Source organism: Bombus bifarius, unplaced genomic scaffold, assembly GCF_011952205.1.
Source record: "Bombus bifarius isolate JDL3187 unplaced genomic scaffold, Bbif_JDL3187 scf7180000008190, whole genome shotgun sequence".
Taxonomy (NCBI): domain Eukaryota; kingdom Metazoa; phylum Arthropoda; class Insecta; order Hymenoptera; family Apidae; genus Bombus; species Bombus bifarius.
This window is the reverse complement of record NW_022884499.1, coordinates 1,157,275-1,178,259: the sequence shown is the minus strand read 5'-3', so window position 1 is coordinate 1,178,259 and position 20,985 is coordinate 1,157,275. Positions and strand designations below refer to the sequence as shown.

General features: G+C 33.8%; 3 protein-coding genes and 1 long non-coding RNA gene across 7 annotated transcripts in view; 2 read left to right on the top strand and 2 right to left on the bottom strand.

The window, feature by feature from the left end:
* The first annotated feature begins 1,973 nt into the window (after positions 1–1,973).
* On the top strand, positions 1,974–8,860 carry LOC117209673 (fibroblast growth factor 1-like). The gene is made up of 5 exons (XM_033451924.1): positions 1,974–2,283; positions 4,292–4,538; positions 7,771–7,955; positions 8,096–8,199; positions 8,438–8,860. Exons 2-5 carry the CDS (start codon positions 4,321–4,323, stop codon positions 8,624–8,626), a joined length of 696 nt encoding a protein of 231 aa, XP_033307815.1. The 5' UTR covers positions 1,974–2,283; positions 4,292–4,320; the 3' UTR covers positions 8,627–8,860.
* LOC117209674 (short coiled-coil protein B) lies at positions 8,855–11,248 on the bottom strand. Of its 3 annotated transcripts, none has more exons than XM_033451926.1 (4): positions 11,112–11,248; positions 10,536–10,655; positions 10,377–10,478; positions 9,298–10,287 (listed from the first exon to the last, which is right to left on the bottom strand). In XM_033451926.1, the coding sequence occupies exons 1-4, from the start codon at positions 11,182–11,184 to the stop codon at positions 10,145–10,147; spliced, it is 438 nt and encodes a 145-aa protein (XP_033307817.1). In that variant the 5' UTR covers positions 11,185–11,248; the 3' UTR covers positions 9,298–10,144. The 3 variants fall into 3 exon arrangements, with proteins under 3 accessions (XP_033307816.1, XP_033307817.1, XP_033307818.1); XM_033451927.1 differs by having other exon boundaries at positions 10,377–10,463; XM_033451925.1 differs by having other exon boundaries at positions 8,855–10,287; positions 10,377–10,655.
* Positions 10,981–12,003, top strand: LOC117209676. The gene is made up of 3 exons (XR_004487951.1): positions 10,981–10,995; positions 11,076–11,593; positions 11,791–12,003. It is a non-coding gene; the product is annotated as an uncharacterized LOC117209676 (long non-coding RNA).
* A 7,631-nt stretch (positions 12,004–19,634) lies between these two features.
* Positions 19,635–20,985, bottom strand: part of LOC117209684 (photoreceptor-specific nuclear receptor-like) — a 29,799-nt gene continuing 28,448 nt past the window's right edge. Inside the window, exon 10 of one of the 2 annotated variants that reach the window (XM_033451941.1) lies at positions 19,635–20,971. In XM_033451941.1, coding sequence (XP_033307832.1) covers positions 20,733–20,971 — 239 coding nt within the window. In that variant the 3' untranslated portion in view covers positions 19,635–20,732. The remainder of the gene's footprint in view (positions 20,972–20,985) is intronic. The other variant, XM_033451942.1, reaches the window with a different exon arrangement.

Sequence of the window (20,985 nt, the reverse complement as noted above, 5' to 3'; positions counted from 1 at the left end):
TATTTTGATGAAGAGTATAATAGGATTGTAAAACACCAGAGTTGCAAATTTTGATGAAGAGTATAATATGATTGTAAAAAACCAGAGTTACTAGATTATCGTGTCTTCCATCTGTGATCTTCATACAAATAATATTAGGACTAGTATTACAAAATTCTTAGAATTCCTAGAAAGATTTTCAGAAAACGCGTTTAAGAAGAACAGAAAAAGATTGTGAATGCACTTAGTAGAAAATCCTTTAAACAATATAGTGTGAATTCTTAGAAAAAGGAACATAACTTCTTGAACTGGTTTTCAATCATTAGCAGCTAATATACACCGCTCTAATTGAATCGCGTTTTCACAAGAAAAAGCGTGGAGGGTGATGCGAAATTGGTAAATCAGAATCCGCCAGGAGAGAACAACGCAAAAGTATCGAGTGAATAAAATAACGATACCTTCATCCCAGACAGGCCCTATGTAACTATGTAGCTTCGAACTTTGGTCATCGATAATCTAGTTGAAACTTTTGCAGGAAAAGTAGCGGTCGTTCGCCGTGTTACATGCATATATGTTTCACTCCAACCACAACCATTGTTACATGTCAGGAAACTACGGCATGTCCCATAGCGGTTGACGAGGCTCCAGAGACCAGACTTGGTTGCATTTTAAAGGTAACGTTATCTAGTTATGACTCATAATGCGCACATTATACAACAATCATTAATTTTATATTCCACATATTCATTGACATATATTCAGCAAACTATTTCTCCCTTTCTATTTATTTTCCATTATTTTCTAGGAATATAGAATGTACGTTTACATGTGCAGGTTAGATATAAAAAATCGTTATATTATTATCATGGTAACGTGGGAGTTGATAGATATTATGTAATGATAATATAAATTTGTACTTACGTATCAGTCGTAGATTGTGATTCATAAAAGCATAGAAATAATTTATATCATTTTATTTTAACTTCAAGTTTGAAAGATTCTCCAAAAAGATTGTGAAATTTAAATAATTTGATTGAAACCCGAAGAGTCATAAATATGTCAGTTTGATTGGTTTTTCCTATGATAACAGCGAAAATCCTAGATATTTTATTTCATGGTTTCGACAGCACGATATGGAGCGAGGCATACGATATTCATTCGGAAATTCTTTTTAAGCGAAGATTGCAATTCGAATCCTGAACACTCAGCTAAACTCCATTGCGCAAAAAATTCCATCAAATTCTTGATCATTACATTCTAGTAGATTTTGTGACACAAAATTGTGTTCATACTTTTACATAGAAAATGGGAAAGTGCATTCATGAATTATATAAGAAAATATAGGGTTCCATTCTAAAAAATATCGATGACTTTGAAACTTCGTAAAAAAGCGATTTGAAGAAAAATTTGTCCCATTGTTATATGCGCTCCTTGAAATAGTGTAACCTCGTCTTGAGAAATTTTTTCATAGAAGTGCAAATAAAGCATGATATCCTGTTTCTCATCATGAAGAGTTTGATGATAATACAAGTAAAATGTTACAAGTAAATCATAAGTTATTTGGTTATTCTATATGTCGTAAAATTCTCACTTGTCAATTCATTGATATTATTAGTCAGCAAATTATTGCGCAAGAATAATTTTAATAATACATATAATTTTCTTTCTTTTTCCTAATCAAGATATCAAAACAAATTGCTTAAACGAAATGTCTCGCGTGACATGAAACGTATTAGTAGATAAAATGAAACGAAAGTAAACGGATACGAAAATGTGGACATTCAATGAGACATTGTTATCTAGATGAGTGGCGTCGTCGGTGATGTCTCGTTTACAGAATTTCGCGAGGTGCTGACAAAAGATCTTTTGTTTCGTTGAGCTCGCATTTTGGCCGCGTGTCCCGTTTTTAATTTAGTCTAGTTCGAATTGCTGACCACCGCTGACTACACCGTCTACCAATAGGCCGGCGTCATATCCAGTATTATCCGACGTAGGTTCGCGGAGCAGAGACGGCTCAGTCGTATGATAAACGCGGAGGCACCTGGGTAGGAGGCGAGCTCTGGTGCGTCTGCACATCCATCGACGCCGGTGAATCGTGCACTACGCGAACAATGTGCCCGTGGACCTCGTGAAACGGAATCGCGACCACAGTTGTTCAATTGACGCTCTACTGTTGCGAAACCCGTAGGTCTGTGTCGATCGGCTACTACCGCGTTTTTGTTTCGAATCCCAATCACCGTGAGATCCACCGGGTGAAACTTGCTTCCGAGATCCGCTATTTGTTATCCGGACGTTCAGACAGGTGAGACGTTTGTATTGTGCGTGGGATTTCGTTATATGTAATTGTTTTATCAAATCATTGGTTTATCACCTGCACGATAATTTCGATCGTTTAGAAGCTACATTAATCAACTTTATAGACTAGAAAGCAAAAGAAGGTGATGACGTTACAAATGTAACTACTTTGAAAATTTACTTTCGAATGTGTTATTGTGTGTGTATGTGCCATTTTCTTCTAATAAATGAACTCATGGAAGTAAGTAATTTGTTTCTCGAGAATTGAACACTGATCATATAAGTATATGTACATATAATGAAATTGAGAAATTGATATTGACAATATGACAGAAGAGTTGTTTGAATTTCTTTCTGCTTTTGTGTAACTCGTGACTCTGCACTTCATGTCAAGAAATAGAATTTGCTTCGTATTATCGTGAGATTAGTCATTCTTGTCAAGAATTCAGAATTGTTTAAACCTTTGACTCTTTTTAAGCTTTGAAATATAATTCCTTTGAAATGTTCATGTAAATTCTCTGAATTATCATATACAGGGTCGAGTGTTTCGAACGATCATCGCGTGCGTAGCTCCTTGTACCAAGATTATCTAAGTATAATATAACTCATAACTGTTTGTCTTTGATGTTATGAATATCAGTCGTCAATGTATTATAGTATCTATCTTCTACCAAGAAACGTAGAATTGAGATCTAACATTTTCGAATTGCTTGAATTGTAACAAAAGATTTGCGTAAAAAATTTGTTCATCAGATTCAGGTTCACCTCGAGGAAAAGTGAGTGTTGCAAAACTGGAAAGTGAATTTTTTATGTAGAAAAACGCGTACAATTTCGAGATCGAATGTAACGAGTGAAACGTTCCCAGCATTTTGTAATCGTTAGTTTCGTAAATTCAGTAAATTACTTAATTAAATTTTATTTTCCAAGAATACCAAGTAAAGAAATGTTGGCATTAACCAACGTTTTTAATTTATTTTTATACTATGACTAATTTATGTTACATTAGTGATAGCATATCGAATGGTACACAATCCGTACTATTATTTCTTTATCCTCGTAATTGGACATTACCAGACCGGAAACACCGTTAGTTTTCTATTCATTAAACTACAAACAGAAGTGCTTTTCACGATACTCCCGCAAAGATAAAAAATTCAATAAACTATAATCAATTTCGACGATTTTCCTACTTATATTTTCCATCAATCGATGGTTTGTTTCGCCTATTCAACGAAGCATAAAATGAATTGGGAACCATATTTATACCTTTATATTTGTCGAACACTAACAGCACGTTTATAACCATCTGGAATCACGTAAGGTCTCAATGGCTTTTTGTGGGTGTAAATTTCTCCGTATTATTCACGCTTGTTTTTCATTCGACCTGTTGTTTTAACTTTTAACAGACCGAGACTACCGCTAATTCTGAACCGTACTATTCTCCGTTATATTTTACGTTTAATCTCATACTCATCTTTATTTTATCCTCTCTCAATCTTTATATTGTTTAAACGTAACACAAAATTTATCTAGAAATTACAAAACTTATATTAAATTAAGATAAATTAAATACTTCAGATCTTTAATGATCTACCCTTTACTTTTTTCTCCTACGTTCCAAATCAAACTAACAATTTTCACAAACCCATTTTTCACATCCTATATCCTGTAACATCATAAATTCCAAATAAACTAAAGAAACATAGTTTTGAACGAAAAAAATGCAGCCTTCGAATTGTCCACAAAAAGGTCGTTACTATCCACAAATAAAGTTTGTTTTCCTATTATGTCAGTCGTAAATTACAATACAGAGGTGACAGAATTACCATAGGAGGATCAATCATTGTTAGATTCTCAAATGTTTACAGGGTAAAATTCCATTGTTCTTTAATATCATTCTACGTAAACATATCGTGTATTACGGTGTAAATATTTTAATTGTTTTCCTCATTCGAGAAAAAATAATCGATCTTGTCTACTTACACTAATAAAATTTGTTTTCTTAAATTATCAAGGCAATCAAGGGAATAGAATTACTACAAGAGGATGAGTCTTCGTTGGATTCACGAAAACTTAGAAGCACCAACATGCGATGAGGAATGCAGCGACATCGATGACAGTTGCAGCGACGACAGCTACGATTCCGATCTATCAATCTGCGAGGAGAAAGGGCTGGGAAACGAAAAGGAGATTAATGGGGATCGCAGGAGGAAAAGGGAGACCAGGAGACATCCGACCACTACAGTGAAGTTCGACGAGAACGGGTATTTGCCGATAATTACGAGCTGTCGATAGCCGAGAATAAGATCGAATCTTCGTTACGTTGTACAGACATTAATCGAGTTACAATTCGATGGTAAACTTTGTTCAATGAAAGTTCCTAATTAAAATATCGTCTACTATTAAAGTTAATCTCCTATAAATTATTACGTTTTGTATAAACATGGAAATTAGAAATTCTCTGCAAGTACATAATTTGATAATTGATCACAAATTACAATGATCTTATTCATGAAACAAAATTAGAATAAGAACAAGATTTAAAAAGAAATTGGTGTTTGTAATTGTTGCACTATATTGTTTTTCTATATTAAATTTTATTTCTATTTTATGAACAAAATTTTAAAATATTATTACTTGTAGTTGCTACATTGTATTACGCAATTTTCTAAAATTCTTTAATATCGCTATTCTAAATTTTCTCTTCTTCGCGATTTAATGAACCTGATCGACCAGAATAGTACATTTCTGCTCGATTATCCGCATTAACGTAACAATTTGTGCAGCGATGCATGAATTTTTGACATTGATGAAAGGGTTGATGTATATTTTATAGCAGATTCTTCTATGAGCGGGTTGCAAACTAGCAACAATAAGTCTACAGACGTAATTTCCTTTTAACGTCCACCTACAATAAACGTTCATTAATCACTTGAATCGATTAATTCTCCACCTAGCGTACTACGAAGTTAACAGTTTAAAATTTCCTATTATTCATATTATGGCTTTCCCCTTCGATCGTTTTGGAACGTTTTCGGATCTCGAAGGTGAAATTAATCAGTTTATTGCGTGGAGAAGAGGGTCAGTGAACATTGTCACAAAGCTGTCTAGTTCTTGTACCAAATGGAAGGATGATTATTACGGTAAACAAAAGTCAAGGGGACGTTGTTGCACAAGGAACCGTAATGAGTTCATCGATCACCTAACGAGATTTATTTTCCGCTCCGTACCGTCGTAAAGTCGCTTTAAATTTATCAATCTTTCTGACGCTCTACTTTATAGATCCTTAAGCGGGGATTAATTCAATAGTTAATTAAACGACGAGGTATTTTTATTAGAAACAGTCTGTTATTTACAATACTATTAAACGTGTTAGAATGTACATATATGATAAAGATATTCTTCTCATTGAACGAATGGCGCGAAATTCAACCATATAGCGCATATTAGGATTTTCATTTGATAAAGATAGGTTTGTATTTAGGTTTGTGTTTATAAAGAAATTTAAGTTGAATTCTAACTTTAGTTTTAAATCTTCAAGTTCAACATTTTCGTGACACCATGTCAGTGTCACACGCTGGGTGACCCTTTACGTAAAGTTTATGAACTTGAAACTTTCTACCAAAAATCACCGGCTACAGGTTGAAGTTACTAGTAAATTTATATGGACTGCAAAATGTTAAGATTAATGAATGCAAATTATATGTATAATAATACATTATTTTGTATCTGTTGGATTTAATGAGGTTTTACGAAAAAAATTGGAACGCAGGGGATCAATGGAGATCTTTATATGCGGTGATCTTAAATTGAATGATTCGGTAAAAATATTCGGTACCTAAAATAACATTCAATAACAAAATAATTGCGTAATAATCGCGTAAAATGATACGCGAAATCACTGTTTGAAGATGAGAACATGGTAGACCTTGAAATTAGAATATGGATGAAGAACTGTAGCAGACACCGTACAACATGATACGCGATATGTATTCATTGATCACTTGATTCGATTTACTTTCTGCTCTATATTGTTGCAGGGTCACTAGGTACAGGGAGTAGGTACGGTTCACGTTATATTATTACCGGTATTCGAGCACCGTGGCAACCGACGAACCGACGAGCCTGCAATTCCGCGTGAATTGCATTAAAGCACACGCACGACGTGAAACGCAAAATTAGGATCGACGTTTATGACCGTGTGCGCTCGAGTTTCAACAAATAGATCATAGTACACATTCTACGTGTAATTAACGGGGGCGTGTTCGCGCAATGTCAAGACGTAATAATTTTTAAATTGATGAATTTTAAACGAAGAAAATATTTCATTTCATCGTGGGAGCAGTACGCTTAGAATTGTTGACCTATATTTCATTATTAGACAGTATTTTACATCTTTTTTTTATTTCGCTGAATTTTATATTTTGCAATAAACATATTGTAACTTTTGTATACACACACATTTTGAAATTCGTTTTACAGTTTCCTAATGCACTCATGATAATCGTGTTTCACCACTAATGAAATTTCAAAATTTTTTTTGTGACACATATAATATATTCGTAAAATGTTTCTTCAAATGTTCGAATACTTTTGTTAGCCACTACATGTATAATCTACCCTAATTGCGTGACCCACATTGTATTTTTCACGTTTCATTATTGGTACCATTAGCTTGATTATCATCGGTTGATGCACTGCTTGTCGAATAAAGTCTATTGGTATTGCGTTCCTTCCCCTCGAGCATCTGTTTAAAATTAACGGGGTTGGAAAACGTCTACGGTGTAACGAAGCACGCTTCATTCACGAAGCTTACTGACCTGAAAAGTCGATCGGCCCATTTTTTCAAACGTAGTGATATGTTATAAATATAGCGCGTTCCGAGGTGTTATTTTGCATTAAGTCTGTTTCGTATGACAGCTTATCCTACTCTCGTCGCTATTGTTTCAATAGTCAAGAAGTGTCATCTTTTTCTCTTCGATATTATTTTCACTAGGAAAATAAGAAATGGATTTATATATCGAAACTTATTCATAATAAAGATATTAATAAATATTAAGCGGGTTAATGAAATAGCACGTGAAAGTTGTGTAAACGTAACATTATTGTAAAATATAAATAAATTAATTTACGTATCGTTTTGTCAAAATACAAAAATTAAAATACGTATTAGAATAATAGATTTTACAGAAACTATAAAAGTTAAAGATCCGAATAAAGCTCCATGTCATAATAAAACAAGCTTATAGTACCTACTATGAATATGTTAATTTCTGGAAACTTCGCAAGAGAGTGCATCTAGATAGAAGGAGGGGCAGTGGTTAAAAAATATTACGGTGACTAAAAACTTCAAAGAAATTTCTATCTAGTGTCTCGAGGATCTTTTTGTCTAAGATTGACATTTAAAATTAAGAGTATATTTGTAGACTTGGTATTTACGTTTATAGACGGCCGGCGTGTGTTTGGAGATTCTAAATATTGTATTCTCCTTTACAGAACTCCGCATTACATCACAGAATCGGTTAAACGACCGCCTTACGTAATATGGGATCCCAGGAAACCGGCACAAAATCCTGTGTACAATTGTTTGGTAATCAAATTGTTTTGTCGAACCGGATACCATCTTGCTGTTTCGAACTCTGGTCGAGTTCGAGGTTTGAGTGCCACGAACGAACCACATGGTAACTACAACGAAAAATAAAAATAAGAATTCTGTACTATAAAAACCTCATTGATTCACTTTATTGTTATAATCATTAAAAACTGCAGTGTGGATGAAGAAAGCAGTTCTTTTAAATTTCTTCTTTCTACTAATTTCTAGCTTTGCTTCACATTATACCGGTATCATTTGGAGTGATTCGAATACAAAGTCTTGAAACTAGTCTGTATTTGGCTTTCAATAAGAAGGGACGTTTATATGGTGAGGTAAGGTCGCGTGGATTTTTATTATTAGGTGTAGTGAGTAAAATAATTAAATCTCTAGAAATTGGTTGCAAAGTTATTATGTTTCATTATTTTTATGTATCTTATGGTGTAGAATTTGTATTTTTGAAATTAATGTAAAATTGTTTTGATTATATTAAGTGATAAATATAATTTGAAATCTACGTGAATAATGATGGGGGGCTAGTCGTTTCAAATAATTGCTATTAATTTATTTCAGCTAAGCGCAAACAAAGATAACACAGAATGGGAGCAATGGAACGTCGGTTCCTACGATGCTTTTCGATCACGAAAATACGCGAATCAGGGATGGTGGATAGGAATAAAGAAAAACGGACGAGCAAAGCCAGGACCAAAAACAAGTTGGGGCCAAAAATCGATACAATTCCTAGCAATACGACAAGATTAATTTCTACGAATATTTTATATTTCTGTACTAAATTAATTCGTAACAATTATGTGAATCCTAAACAAAGAAAGACACTAAATGTTAAATTAAATCAATCATGATGCATCACGGCGAACTTTAAAAAATCTTTTTAACGAATTTATGTAATTTTTTACTAACAACGAAAATCATACATTCGACAAGAAATCAATTACACACTTTTTATGGGAAATAAATAATCTCGTTGCCTTCCAATAGAATATAATGTTTATTATAACACTATGTTACTCAACAATGAAATAATTTGAGATTGTGCATTCTGCTTGTGCCCTCCAACTGAAACTTCATCTTAAGTTGCAGTTTTAAATTGCAGTACATTTTTTTTTCTTTATTATTCTTTCCTTATCTTTTTTCTTTCTCAGTTGCAGTAATAATCGTTGATCAAACATGCTACAGGCAAAGTGTCGATCGTTTTCAATCAGTTAGTTAAATTAGTGATTAAAATGTACACTGTGCTCGCAGCATTTACACGAACGTTAATTTATATTAATATATTATATAATCATATGTAATATATATATATATACTATTATACTATACATTAGTATATATTATATATAATCATGGTATATAATATATACTATATATATGTATACATAATATGTATATATATATTTATTTATATCTATATGTAATTGTATATATATAATTATTTTTTATCTCTTTTGTACATCTACATACATTGCATACACGTATGTCGAAACCCTTAAGCGAAAGCTCGAATTAAAAAATGTTGGTGTTTGATTAAATACGGTAACTACAAACATTTATAACCCTTGCATTCTTATTTATAAGTATCAAATACGCGAAAAAGCGATAACTAACTTTAACGATTGCGATTTAATACTGAAAACGAATCTTACACCAGAAAACATCAAGAAACTGATACTTAATTGTAAGTCTAGAATATTGTTTGATTTCGATCATTTAAATTGCACATTTCAATCTTTCATATAAACTTTCATACTTACAATAAGATATTAGGTCATGACAACTGAGATTCTTCAAATACACACGACATTGCACGAAATACAAAATGGAATTCTTTGGTAGTAAGTAACAAATGCGTAAGCGTTTTTTAAGCAAAAAGCGTATGCAGCGATTAAAAAAAGAAAAAATTGAACAATGAATTCCTCGACCTACAGATTTGGATCGTGAATTCGGAATTCAAATTCGATTCGAATATGCGCTTCAAGAAAAAACGGGCGAATTTTTGCTCGCAAATGAGTTTCTCTATAAACAGTATGTACACGAATTAATGAAATGTGTAAATATGAAATAAGCAGAATATACTAAACAGACTATAAATAAACACTGTTTCGAGAATTCTTATATCTACAATAATTGTATCTTCTTCTCGTGAAATAAGGCAGTTATATGTGTAAACGCGTGTACATACTCTTCATGGAGGATTAAAGATCACATTATTTTAAGATCCCTGTTTCTTCGATATTTGTTATCTAAGGTGACAACGTGAATTCACTTCTTTTTGGTGTTGGGGCTCGTAGATTGAAAAACACTCGACGCTGACATTAAATTCTCAATATACTGGCTCAGCACTTGATTTTCACTTCTCAACTTCAGGTTTTCCTCCTTTACACTATCTACTCTCTGGGATAAATCTGAGCAGTAAAAAAATATTTTAGAAAATCGTGTTAAGTAAATTAAACGTATATGTAAGAATTAGAGACCACATTCGAAATTTATTTACCATCTAACGTGTTCTGAAGTTCAAGCACTTGGGCAATCAATCTTGCCTTTTCTTCTTGCTCATCTGGGCTTATATCAGGATCTAAACCTACAGTCACATAATCTTGAGTGCTTGATGATATTTTGTGAAATAGTAGAGTGTAAACGATTTGAGACTTACTGTTAGGACTACAACTTCCATTTGTAAATGTAGATGGTATAGAATCCATGCTGTGTCCACTGCCAAGTGCGTCAGATATGTGGCAGCTATTATCCAAAATTTCTTCTTCAGGAATTATCACTGTATATAGAAACAATAATTGTAACTGTTATCTTGTATAATGCATATTTAACAGAAATTAAATTTCCTTAATCGCTTGGATGATAACAATTTCACAATTTTTATATATATATAATAAATAATGGAATTTTTCATATATGAACAGTACACGGATTGTGTGCCCTAAAAATTCCAGAAATACCTCGCGTTTTATCAAGAATCAACACGTATGTAAATACTCGAAAATCAATTAGTTGCATTAGCCAATAAACTATACATTTAACAATTTACCACGATTTTATAAATTTTCTTGTCATTAGAACGTCGATTTAAAAGCTGAAGTAACGAGATTCCGTCTAAGGTGAGTGTTTAAATATTTCATGGAACGGTAAGAAAAACCTAAGAACAGGTTATGACGAAGATGCGATGGTTGGAATTAAGAGAATTGGGTCAGAAACATGAGCACGAGTTCCCTACCTTGTGGATCATCGTCTGCCAGCGGTATGCTGTTCATGTCATCCAGAAGCTTGTCTGTCATCGACGTGGACATCTTGACGCGTAGGATGCTCTACGAGAGAAATAACACACTTCCAAAGAAACCTGCGCGCAAGTACAACGTTTGACCCTTGAAGTTTATCGATTTCCACGGGAAACCCACACAAGACCGTTGCCACGTTTGTTGAAAAAGATACAAGATATGATCGATCGTTATACCCTAAGTGACAAATCGTATGATCGAGAAGTTTACTAACTAAATTCTTGAAAATATCGATTCAATTTCAACGGCAAGTGTCAAACTTAATGTCGTTTGACACTGCTCTTGCACGCCATTTGCTTTCTTGATGACACCTACAGGCGCCGAGCCCTACTATTCTATATAATAATACATGGATAATACCGTGGGAATTACCATCTGAATAAGGAAAATGGACTTTCATGTGATTTCATTATTTTAGAAGGTATTATATGAATATTTGCTTGGAAGAAATATTTTAAATGTTATTTTTTGATTATATATTGTGATATCATTGAGTTATTGATTATAAATGAAGTTTTATTGTAGAATGATCGTAAATGTTTAAGGGTTCGATGTAAAATAGGAATCTATAAAGATTTTAGTGAGAGGATTTTATTAATATGATATTTTTATATTTAGAGCCTAGGTATATGTGGAAAAGATTGACCGAGAAAAGTAGAGTAATAATGTAGCGCCCCTATAGTTCTATGCAAACAACAAATGGACGAGAATACTACACTCCGGACTTTTCGACGGTAGATATGCTGATTAATTGAGACAGAGGAACGTAGATTACAAATATGCATGAATAGACAGATAAATTAAAAATTAAAAATGCAGTTTGGAAATTTGACAAAAACGATCTGACTTCTAATTTTAAGATCGAATGATTACAGCAAGAGAAGTGTAAGCTCAAATTTCGAGGCTCAGCAATTGTGGCATCTTAGATTTCCTAATTGCATAATTATGAAACATAAACACATATTTTAAGCTTGATCTACGATAATATGAGGCAGTGAAAATGTAGTAGAATGTTCAGGTTTCAAGATTATTCTGTTATTACAGTTGACATTATTAATATACACTGAGGTAATACGAGTTCCTTGAGAGTTTATAACAATCCTCCATTTTATAGATTTCAACTGTTCTATTCCAAAATTGCAATTGTACTTTTTAAAATATCAAGACTACTTGTTTTAATGAAATATGATCACCATATTTTAAGAGATATAAGGAACAGATACAGGTAATGGTTCTCACTGCATACGATTCGATTTTTCTTTAAATCAGTTATCCTCTATACATTATACATTCTTTATTGCATAAATTTCATATTAAATAAAATATCACAATATTTACACGTACAATTATCACTTTAATATTGTATATATGTAGTTTTATTTTCAAAAGAACTGTAAATTTTCTTTTTATAAAGAATCGAATGAGAATCACTTAAAGTCGGTAATAACAAGAAGCTGATCCAGTATCTCGTTTCCAAGAATTTTTGTGGGTCAACCGAATCATTCATTTTCGCGTATATGATGCGAATTTTTTATAGTAGTCTAGTATTACGTGTAGTGTGTATCTTCAAAAAATTTAAAGCCGAAGAATTCGGAGCTATTTTCGAAATGCAAAATGAACTACATGATGTCCTCGAAAATATTGAGAATATTACAGTTACTTAATATATTACATAAAAATTGTATTTATATGTTTGAAAACTATTAAATTCTTAAAAAACTCGAAATATTAGATTATTTTTTTATTGCTTTATATAGTTATTATTGTTTTTTAATTTTAGAATGTTTGTTTTAGAACATGCTGAATTTGTGACTATTTTAAATAATTTTTTATAATTATACGATAGTTTTTGACGAATAATATCCGAAAATATTAGTTTTCAAGTATCGATTAACAATTAATAACTATATGTATTTTCTTTGTCCGTGATAAAATAGCAACCTTTTTAATCCGATGATGGTACAAGCCTACAGAATCTACTGTCGGTATAGGAGTTTCTCAGAATGCCTAAATTATTAAGAGTTGTTAACCTAAGAATAATTTATGGAATTTATAAATTTTATATAAATGTAAAGATATATCTTTATTCAACTGAATGAAAATAATTAACTCAGTAAACATCTTAACATGAAACTTTTACCAAAGCATAATGAAACACGCGACAGTTTTTATTGCGAACAGAGTTATTTAATATGTACTATTATTAATATTAATAATAATAAACTATTAACTATTATTAATAATAAGGCGCAGCACTCAGCCCTGAAAGATTGTTTTAAACTTTTTATTACATCTCTATCGTACTTCAAATACAAATTAAATATCGAATCATATAAAATTATTTTTATTATAGTAAAATGTGTCTCTTAATAACATACGCATGTTGTATTTTAGTGCTATTAATAGACTTTTACATTCAATATAGTTTATTTCGTTAGCACTTCGCGATCATTTTCAAACTTACACACGACACATGCAAATAACAATCATAAACCATAAATTCTGATTAAAAAACAAATTCATAAAATTAAAAAATTATTCGTATCTGCGTTGAAAGTATCTTTTCTAATATAACCGGGAAGCTTTCGCATTCTTTCCTTCAATCCGGCACGTCTTTGAAGTTCACCGTCTAAATCCTACGAGGTCGAGCTGCCTTAAAAAGAGAAGTTTCCTCCCTTTGACGTTGGATTTCACGCAAGGCTAAGTTATGCGAAGATGCTCCTTGTTTAAGCGCAAATTGGGTTTGCTCGACGCGAAGTAAGAACCCTCGCGGAGCACACAGGTCCTCGTCCTTGAAATTAATTCGCAAAAGAGACAAAGGACTGTTCGGTGGTCGTAGAGCGCCGTTCAAGCTTCACGGTTGACGAACTGTCGACACGCGCCAGGCAAATATTAGTCGACTGGAAGTGGCAGTAATTGGATAAATAGTTGTCAGACCGTGTCTTCCTCCCCCTAAAATAAATTTCTTGCAAAAGACGTCTAAATGAAGTCATGATTCATTCGAAACTTTGCCTTCCTGTGCACCTCAATCTTCTACAAATAATAATACAGAACATATATTTACACCTTGAATGTATTGAATAATGAATTGAATATTGAAACGTGAATGAATCCTTTGCTGCGAAAGTACAAAGACAATTAAATGGAAATATTGATATTTCAGAAATTGCAAAAAACTTTCATTAAATATAAGAATATATTATGTCATTAATTAATTTTATTTGAAAATCGGGATAATATTCATAAAACAATATTAAATGGCATCTTGTCATTCCACCGTATACAATTTAAAGGAACTTACCGGACTTTGTTAAAGTATAATAAGTTGTAATATGTTTCGAGTTGTATCATTTTTGCAGCAAGCGGGTGTGTTATATTCTTTTATTAAATCACCATATCGTATCGAAACATTGAAGTTAATTTCCAACTTTAAAATCGTGGGTTGAAAAAATAGTTTACATTAAAAGTAACTTGAATAAAACTGTAGGCTCGGGTTTATAAATCTGGTCAGAGATCATCATTTCTTCTGATTCAACAGAATTGTGCAATTTATTTCATTATATTCGACATGCGTCGCGTTTGATCGATTTTAGTTAATCGCTCGGGGTTATATAGCAGAATTCCCAGCGTGCTGGACGCCGACGCACCTATTGATTTTACGGGAGAGGGAGGATGAGGGAGTGGAATAAGAGAGGACAAGGGGGTAAAGGTGGTCCGACAGTCTCTTCTGACCGATGCAGCTTCATTTCCCAGGAGCATTCACTTAGAAACATCTTTCCTACATTTTACCTCGATCAATCGTCGAATAAATAACACGTTGCTTCGTAACTAATTATTCGAACATTGTGCAACTTCAACGATTAAAAAATTATTTCTTGTTTTCATATACACTTACCACATCCACATATTGTACTATAAATGATATAAATAAAAAAACGAAGTATAGTATTGCATCTTATCATGATTTTCGAATTTTTGTGATTGAATCGAAGCTTTGTTTCAGTAAGAAAAATAACCTTTTATATTTGAAAAAATTGTATCGTTAAATTGAAACGATAAATAACGCATATTAATAACGATTGATCGCAAATGCCTAAAAAGTCTAACAAAATTAAGTAATAATTTTGTGATAATTGTTAGCACTGTTTGCAATAAGATCTTATTATTTCAATACAATTAATCTTATTACTTCGGTATAAAAAGAAAATCAATGTAAATAACTTTAGAGTTATATTTGAAAATTAGAAAAAATGTATCTGAAGAATTGAATATGTATTACGAAATGATGTCAAGTACCTGGAAAAGTTTTACGTAAATTCTATAAATGATATGACATTTAACCTTGGTATTTTTTAAACCTTCAAATAATTCGATCGAGATCTTTTTTTAACGATATTGTAAAAAGGGAAGAAGCAACTCCATATTCTGTGGTGAGTTTGAGCGAAGCTGGAAAAGGCGAGATTAAAGAAGGGAAAAACAAGGAGATCGAAGGGATGAATCGTCTGTTATTTGTGGATATCTCGAATGAACCGTACCGGTCGAAGGCGAATACTTGGGTAATCCTCTGATGTACGTGAGAAGAAAGTCAAATTTCTTAAACGTCAGCCAGCCTAGCAAATTCTAGAGTTCAAGCTGGACCGGGTAAAAAATTCTCGGGGATTTTTCCACGTTCCTCTGGAAATCGTAATAGACTGTCCTTATCGTGGAACATGAACTGAGCGAATGGGGTATCACTTTCTACATTTTTAAAATTTCAACATTTTTATATCATTCATATATATACTTACTAATTGTAAACTCAACTATCAACTCTAAATGAAATTTTAAATATAATATATAATATATAATACACAATTTAACTTATTTTTAGTACAAATCGCACGCCTAGAGAAACACATTCAATAGCATTGATTATAATAAAATATTTCAGCTAAACATCTACATTTAAATCTAAAAACTTATTTCTACAACATACCTTATCAATGTTAAAAAATTCTAGAAATATTTGCATCCAAATTATGGGATGAAGTTCCCAATTAAAGAAAATTTTACCAAAACGTACGAATGAATTATAATTAGGACTCTCGAATACATTTGGCACTATACAATGAATTATAATTATTTGTTTGGCGTTTGTCAAACAAAAGAGATGGTGGAAAATAATCGCTGGTCGAATGCTTGTTTTCAATTAAATCGTTCGCGTGTTCACAACGGGCAACGAATCCGACAAATGCTACGGCGTAATTATGCGCGTGCTTCGTTTAAATTCGCGACGATAATCGATGGTCATTAAATGACAACGGGCCAAAGAGAAACAGGTACGTCGCTGACTTTGCTTTTAATCCAACTTAACGGCTGAACAATTCGTTCTGATTTGTTCGTCAGACGCGTTCGAGTTGAACGCGCCAGCGTGAAGCAAATACGTCGAATCCTTTTTTCCTAGCAATCGAAGCGAATGCATCCTTCGAATTTCGTAAAAATCAAATGTATTTGTTGCCTCCACTACCTATCTTTACTATGGCTCGATTTTGTTAAGATTTAGTAGAAACATTTAACTTTTACGATTCGAAATGTATCCATATTTACGTAGATATTAATATGTATGATATTAAATACGATTAAGATATAGATAATTTAATATGTAATTTATATGTCTTGGTAAGAGAAATCATATTGTAATATGAAACGAAAAATTATGAAATTTCAATTCAATTTTAATCTATCAGTCTATGTGTCTTGATAAGAGAAGTCTTATTTTAATATAAAAGAAAAAATTGTGAAATTTCGATCTATTCCAAATCTTATTTAACCCTAATAATCTTATGAAACATCTATTACCACGGATTTACTTATCCCAAAGTAGCAAGGGAATTCCGAATGAATTCCTCACCAGAAAATACACTCAAATGTTTAAACTCATTGATTAATTTTTCTTAACATTCATTAACTTTCGCTGCAGCCTTTTTTGCAGCGACGCGACGAGGAGCGAAGATTGACTTACGAGGTCGCTTTTCGCGACGAAGTTCACTGTGTAAAAGTTCCATGCGAATCGATTTGAGAACCATCGCTTTAAAGCCCCACTTATCGAGCGCCTAGTTGGTATGATAATGTAATAAAATAAATGGAGGTTGCTGTTTCCGAGCGATATAGAGTCTCGTTTCCTCTCTGTTCCGCCGCTGTTCGATCTTCCTCGTTTCCAGCCACCCTCTTCGGTCTCTCCTCGTCGCACATCGCTACTTTCGACTCCTCCGTCTCGTTTCGTTCGAGAGTGTTCGAGTCTCGGCGCTGGTTCCTCACTCCGACCCACTCAGTTTCATTTTAGCGGAGCGCCCTCCCAGCCTGGCCGGCTACGGAGGGGTTGCCACGGGGATCGAGAAGGTAGGGAATGGAGCTCACCTCGAAAGCGAAATACAACAAGTCCCGCCGCCATTGCTGGGTCACCCTTCAACGGGAGTTTTGTCGTTGCGTGGGTGGGGGTTTGACAGCCCTGTGCGACGAGTCATCCCCTTTCGACCCCGACCGCCTGCGTTCACGTGGGGTGGGGGTGAAAAAGAGAGTGACAGAAACGGGGGAATCCTCTGTTCCGTGCCATTACAAGGGGAACTGAGAAAGAGATGGATATGCTAAAGGGTAAGAGAGAGAGAAAGAGAGAGAGAGAGAGAGAAAGAGAGAGGGAAGGAGACAAGTGAGATCGAGAAAGAGAGAAGATAGGAGTTTGTGAGATGGAAAGAAAAGAATAAAAAAGCGGAAACATGGTTTGTTATGTGGTAAAGAAGGATGGAGATAGAAAGAGGATATTGTCGAATGACGGAGAGAAAAGATCGAGGGGATGAGGCGGAGTATATTTATAGGGAGGAAAGTGAATCGAAGAAGGAAAAAGAATGCAGGATGAAGAGTGATACACATAGAGAGAGGGATCCGGAAGGTGGAAGAAGGGAGAGAGGTCGAAAACTCCGCCCCTGCATCCGCAAAAGCGAGTCAATACTATGACCGTCCATCCTTTCTCCTCCGAATGCCCTCTCGGTAACCCGCGCGCCGCCTTTCCAACCCCTTTCTCTCTTTGTGCTGGAGCCATCGGGATATCGAAATTCGTTACGTGCCGTAGCGCGAGGACGCTCGACTTGAAAGTTCCCGGCATCACGAAGCAAACGCGTGTTTTAGGAATTGATTCGGATATGGAGCGAGCGGAATTCAATTCTAAAACGGTTTCCTGTGAGTACCACTCTGCACATTTCCATGTAATACGTGCGTTTTCTATTGCTCTTACAGTTTCGTTTCAATTTATTTGTTGTCTTTAATCGAATGCGTTGTCCTCGAAATTTTCTTTTCTATTTACTTATATGATAAAGAAAAACTGAGATAAATACATTAAGAAAAAAGAAAAATGTAGTAATAGAAAATAAAATTTTTGTTTTTTACAGTTACTCTAACCTGTGGACCATTTAAGTAGAGATCAAACTTATTCGACGTAAATTGTAATGCAGAAAGTGATTTATCATTTTGTCAGATTAAGCTTACTCTGTTTAATATAATATACAAGCGATTAATATAACGATTTTACGCCTTTTTTTTTAAAAAAGATAGAAAACTTTCTTATAAATACCACGAATATATCGCCTTATTCAATTAAGAAAAATGGACTTGTTATGATCTCCTCGTGTGCTCTTCAAATTATAAACCAAATTTTCCATAACTTAAAAAGATTCCTGAAAGGATTAAGAATTTAATTACTCGATTAATCCTCTTATCAATAATTCCAATGCACCCTGTATAATTCCAAAAACACGTTCACGCACGGTGGAAACGTACAAAAGACGCGTATAACCGAATAAATATCGAGCAGTGATTTTCAGATGAGGGCCGATTCGAGAAAGCGGGTTCCGATCGAAAAAGTATTAAGGGGTAAGTCTCTCGCCCCCGTGCCGGGGCGTTTAACTCTCCGATTGCTTTGACAACTTAAGCAGGCCCTTAAACCTTGCTCGAGCCTCGATGTAATTTATAAGCGGCCGAGGGGGTAATTCCGTTGGGGACCGTCAAACTGCCATGTGGCAAAACCCCCGAGGGAAAGTCAGGGATTATACGGTGATAAATAAATATGTACGTTTATGCAACAACCACCGTGACTCGGGGTTAGCGTCAAATTTCGATTCGCCGGGATTCACTAGTGTTACCCTCCGTTAAATAAACAGAAATTAAAGTAGTACGGGTGCTCGGATCTTTGACTTCTGTCCCGGAGCAAATCACAGTTCTATTGATATTGTTGTAAATAGATTGTATATATATGTAACATATTATATATAGTATATGTATAATATATTAATGTAAATAATATAAATAGAGTAAATATAAATAAAAGTATAAATTTTTATTTATAGCGACCAAACGAAAATTGAAATTGTAAATTTTAACATGATGATAAATAAATCGCAATGGAGGGGGTTGATGGGAGGGCGTCTTGACGATTCTTACGCATGTGTACTTTTATTACAAGTGGTTAGGTAATCATTACAATATATGTCATGTGACTCAGTATCTAGACTTTTACAGCAAATAGTATCACAACACGAAATATACAAGAAAAGCACAGACGTGTATCTTTTTACAGCTGTCCGAAAGTTTGTATCAGTTATTCAAGTATATTCAAAACCTTATCTTACATATTTCAGTGAGCATAAATAATACGTTAAAAAAACTCACGAATAAATTAAATAAAAATTCTTTACTCCAGTGAAAATTTTTGTCATTAGTGTGATTCGTATAAAATTGACTACTTAAAACTGAAAGATAAAACGATTTGGTCAACACGTCGAACCTAATGTTCGATAAACATTTTTATAATAAATAAATATGTGTATATATCTGTATCTTTATGTCAGAACTGAGTATCCCTCGTTTCACTTAGATACCGTTGAACCATTAAACTAAATACTGTACTTATCGATTCGTTACTTTTCTCGAAGGATCCATCGTTACTCGGTCCCGATCTAGTAGAAAGAAATCACTAGACGAGGCGAAGAATTTATTAAAGGGTCATACTTGGGGCTTCGTCCTTAGGCCAAAGCTTTCACACATCGTTCTCGATTATTTAGTCGGCTCAATTGTTTATTCATACCTATTAGTCTTTTTTTTCAAATCTGTCGTTGAATGAGTACTTTCAACGTCTACGCTGCACTTCAGTTCGCATACTTATATATTCTCGCAAAGAAAAGTCCTTCGTGTTCTTTTATATACTGTATCCGAAGGTACAGGTACTACAAAGGAATCTCGATCAAATCAGCGATACGTTTACTTTGGTGACGATTCGATTACGATGTCGAATACTTCGCGTATTTTTATATTTTTTGACGTTCGAGGTTTTATTTTAATGGAAAAATGTGAACTATGTCACGGAATGGAACGAACACCTTACAGAAATAAAATTATTCTCAATACTATGAAGTCGGTAAAATTTCACTTATCCTGACTTTAACGTGGCACTGTACAAGAATCGATTATTCGAAAATTCTCGTGAAATGTTTCTTTTTTATTGTTCCGGGTGAAATATCGCTGAAGAATGATCTTTAATTTTTATACATGTCGCACAAGACTTTCTCCATTGGAGTGTTGCCGATTGTTCTGTGAAAGTATATCAGTTCCACCCTCGATGCTGGCACTGTCCTCAGCAACGGCAGTAACAGTAATAATCTGCCGAATCTTGCTGGACTTCCTGGTTGCTGCGCCCTAGCGTGTTGGCCTAACATCACTTGCGCTTGATCCTGCAAGTTTTCTATCTGACTGGAATCCTTTAAGCCACGGGTTTCTGCAAAAAAAATG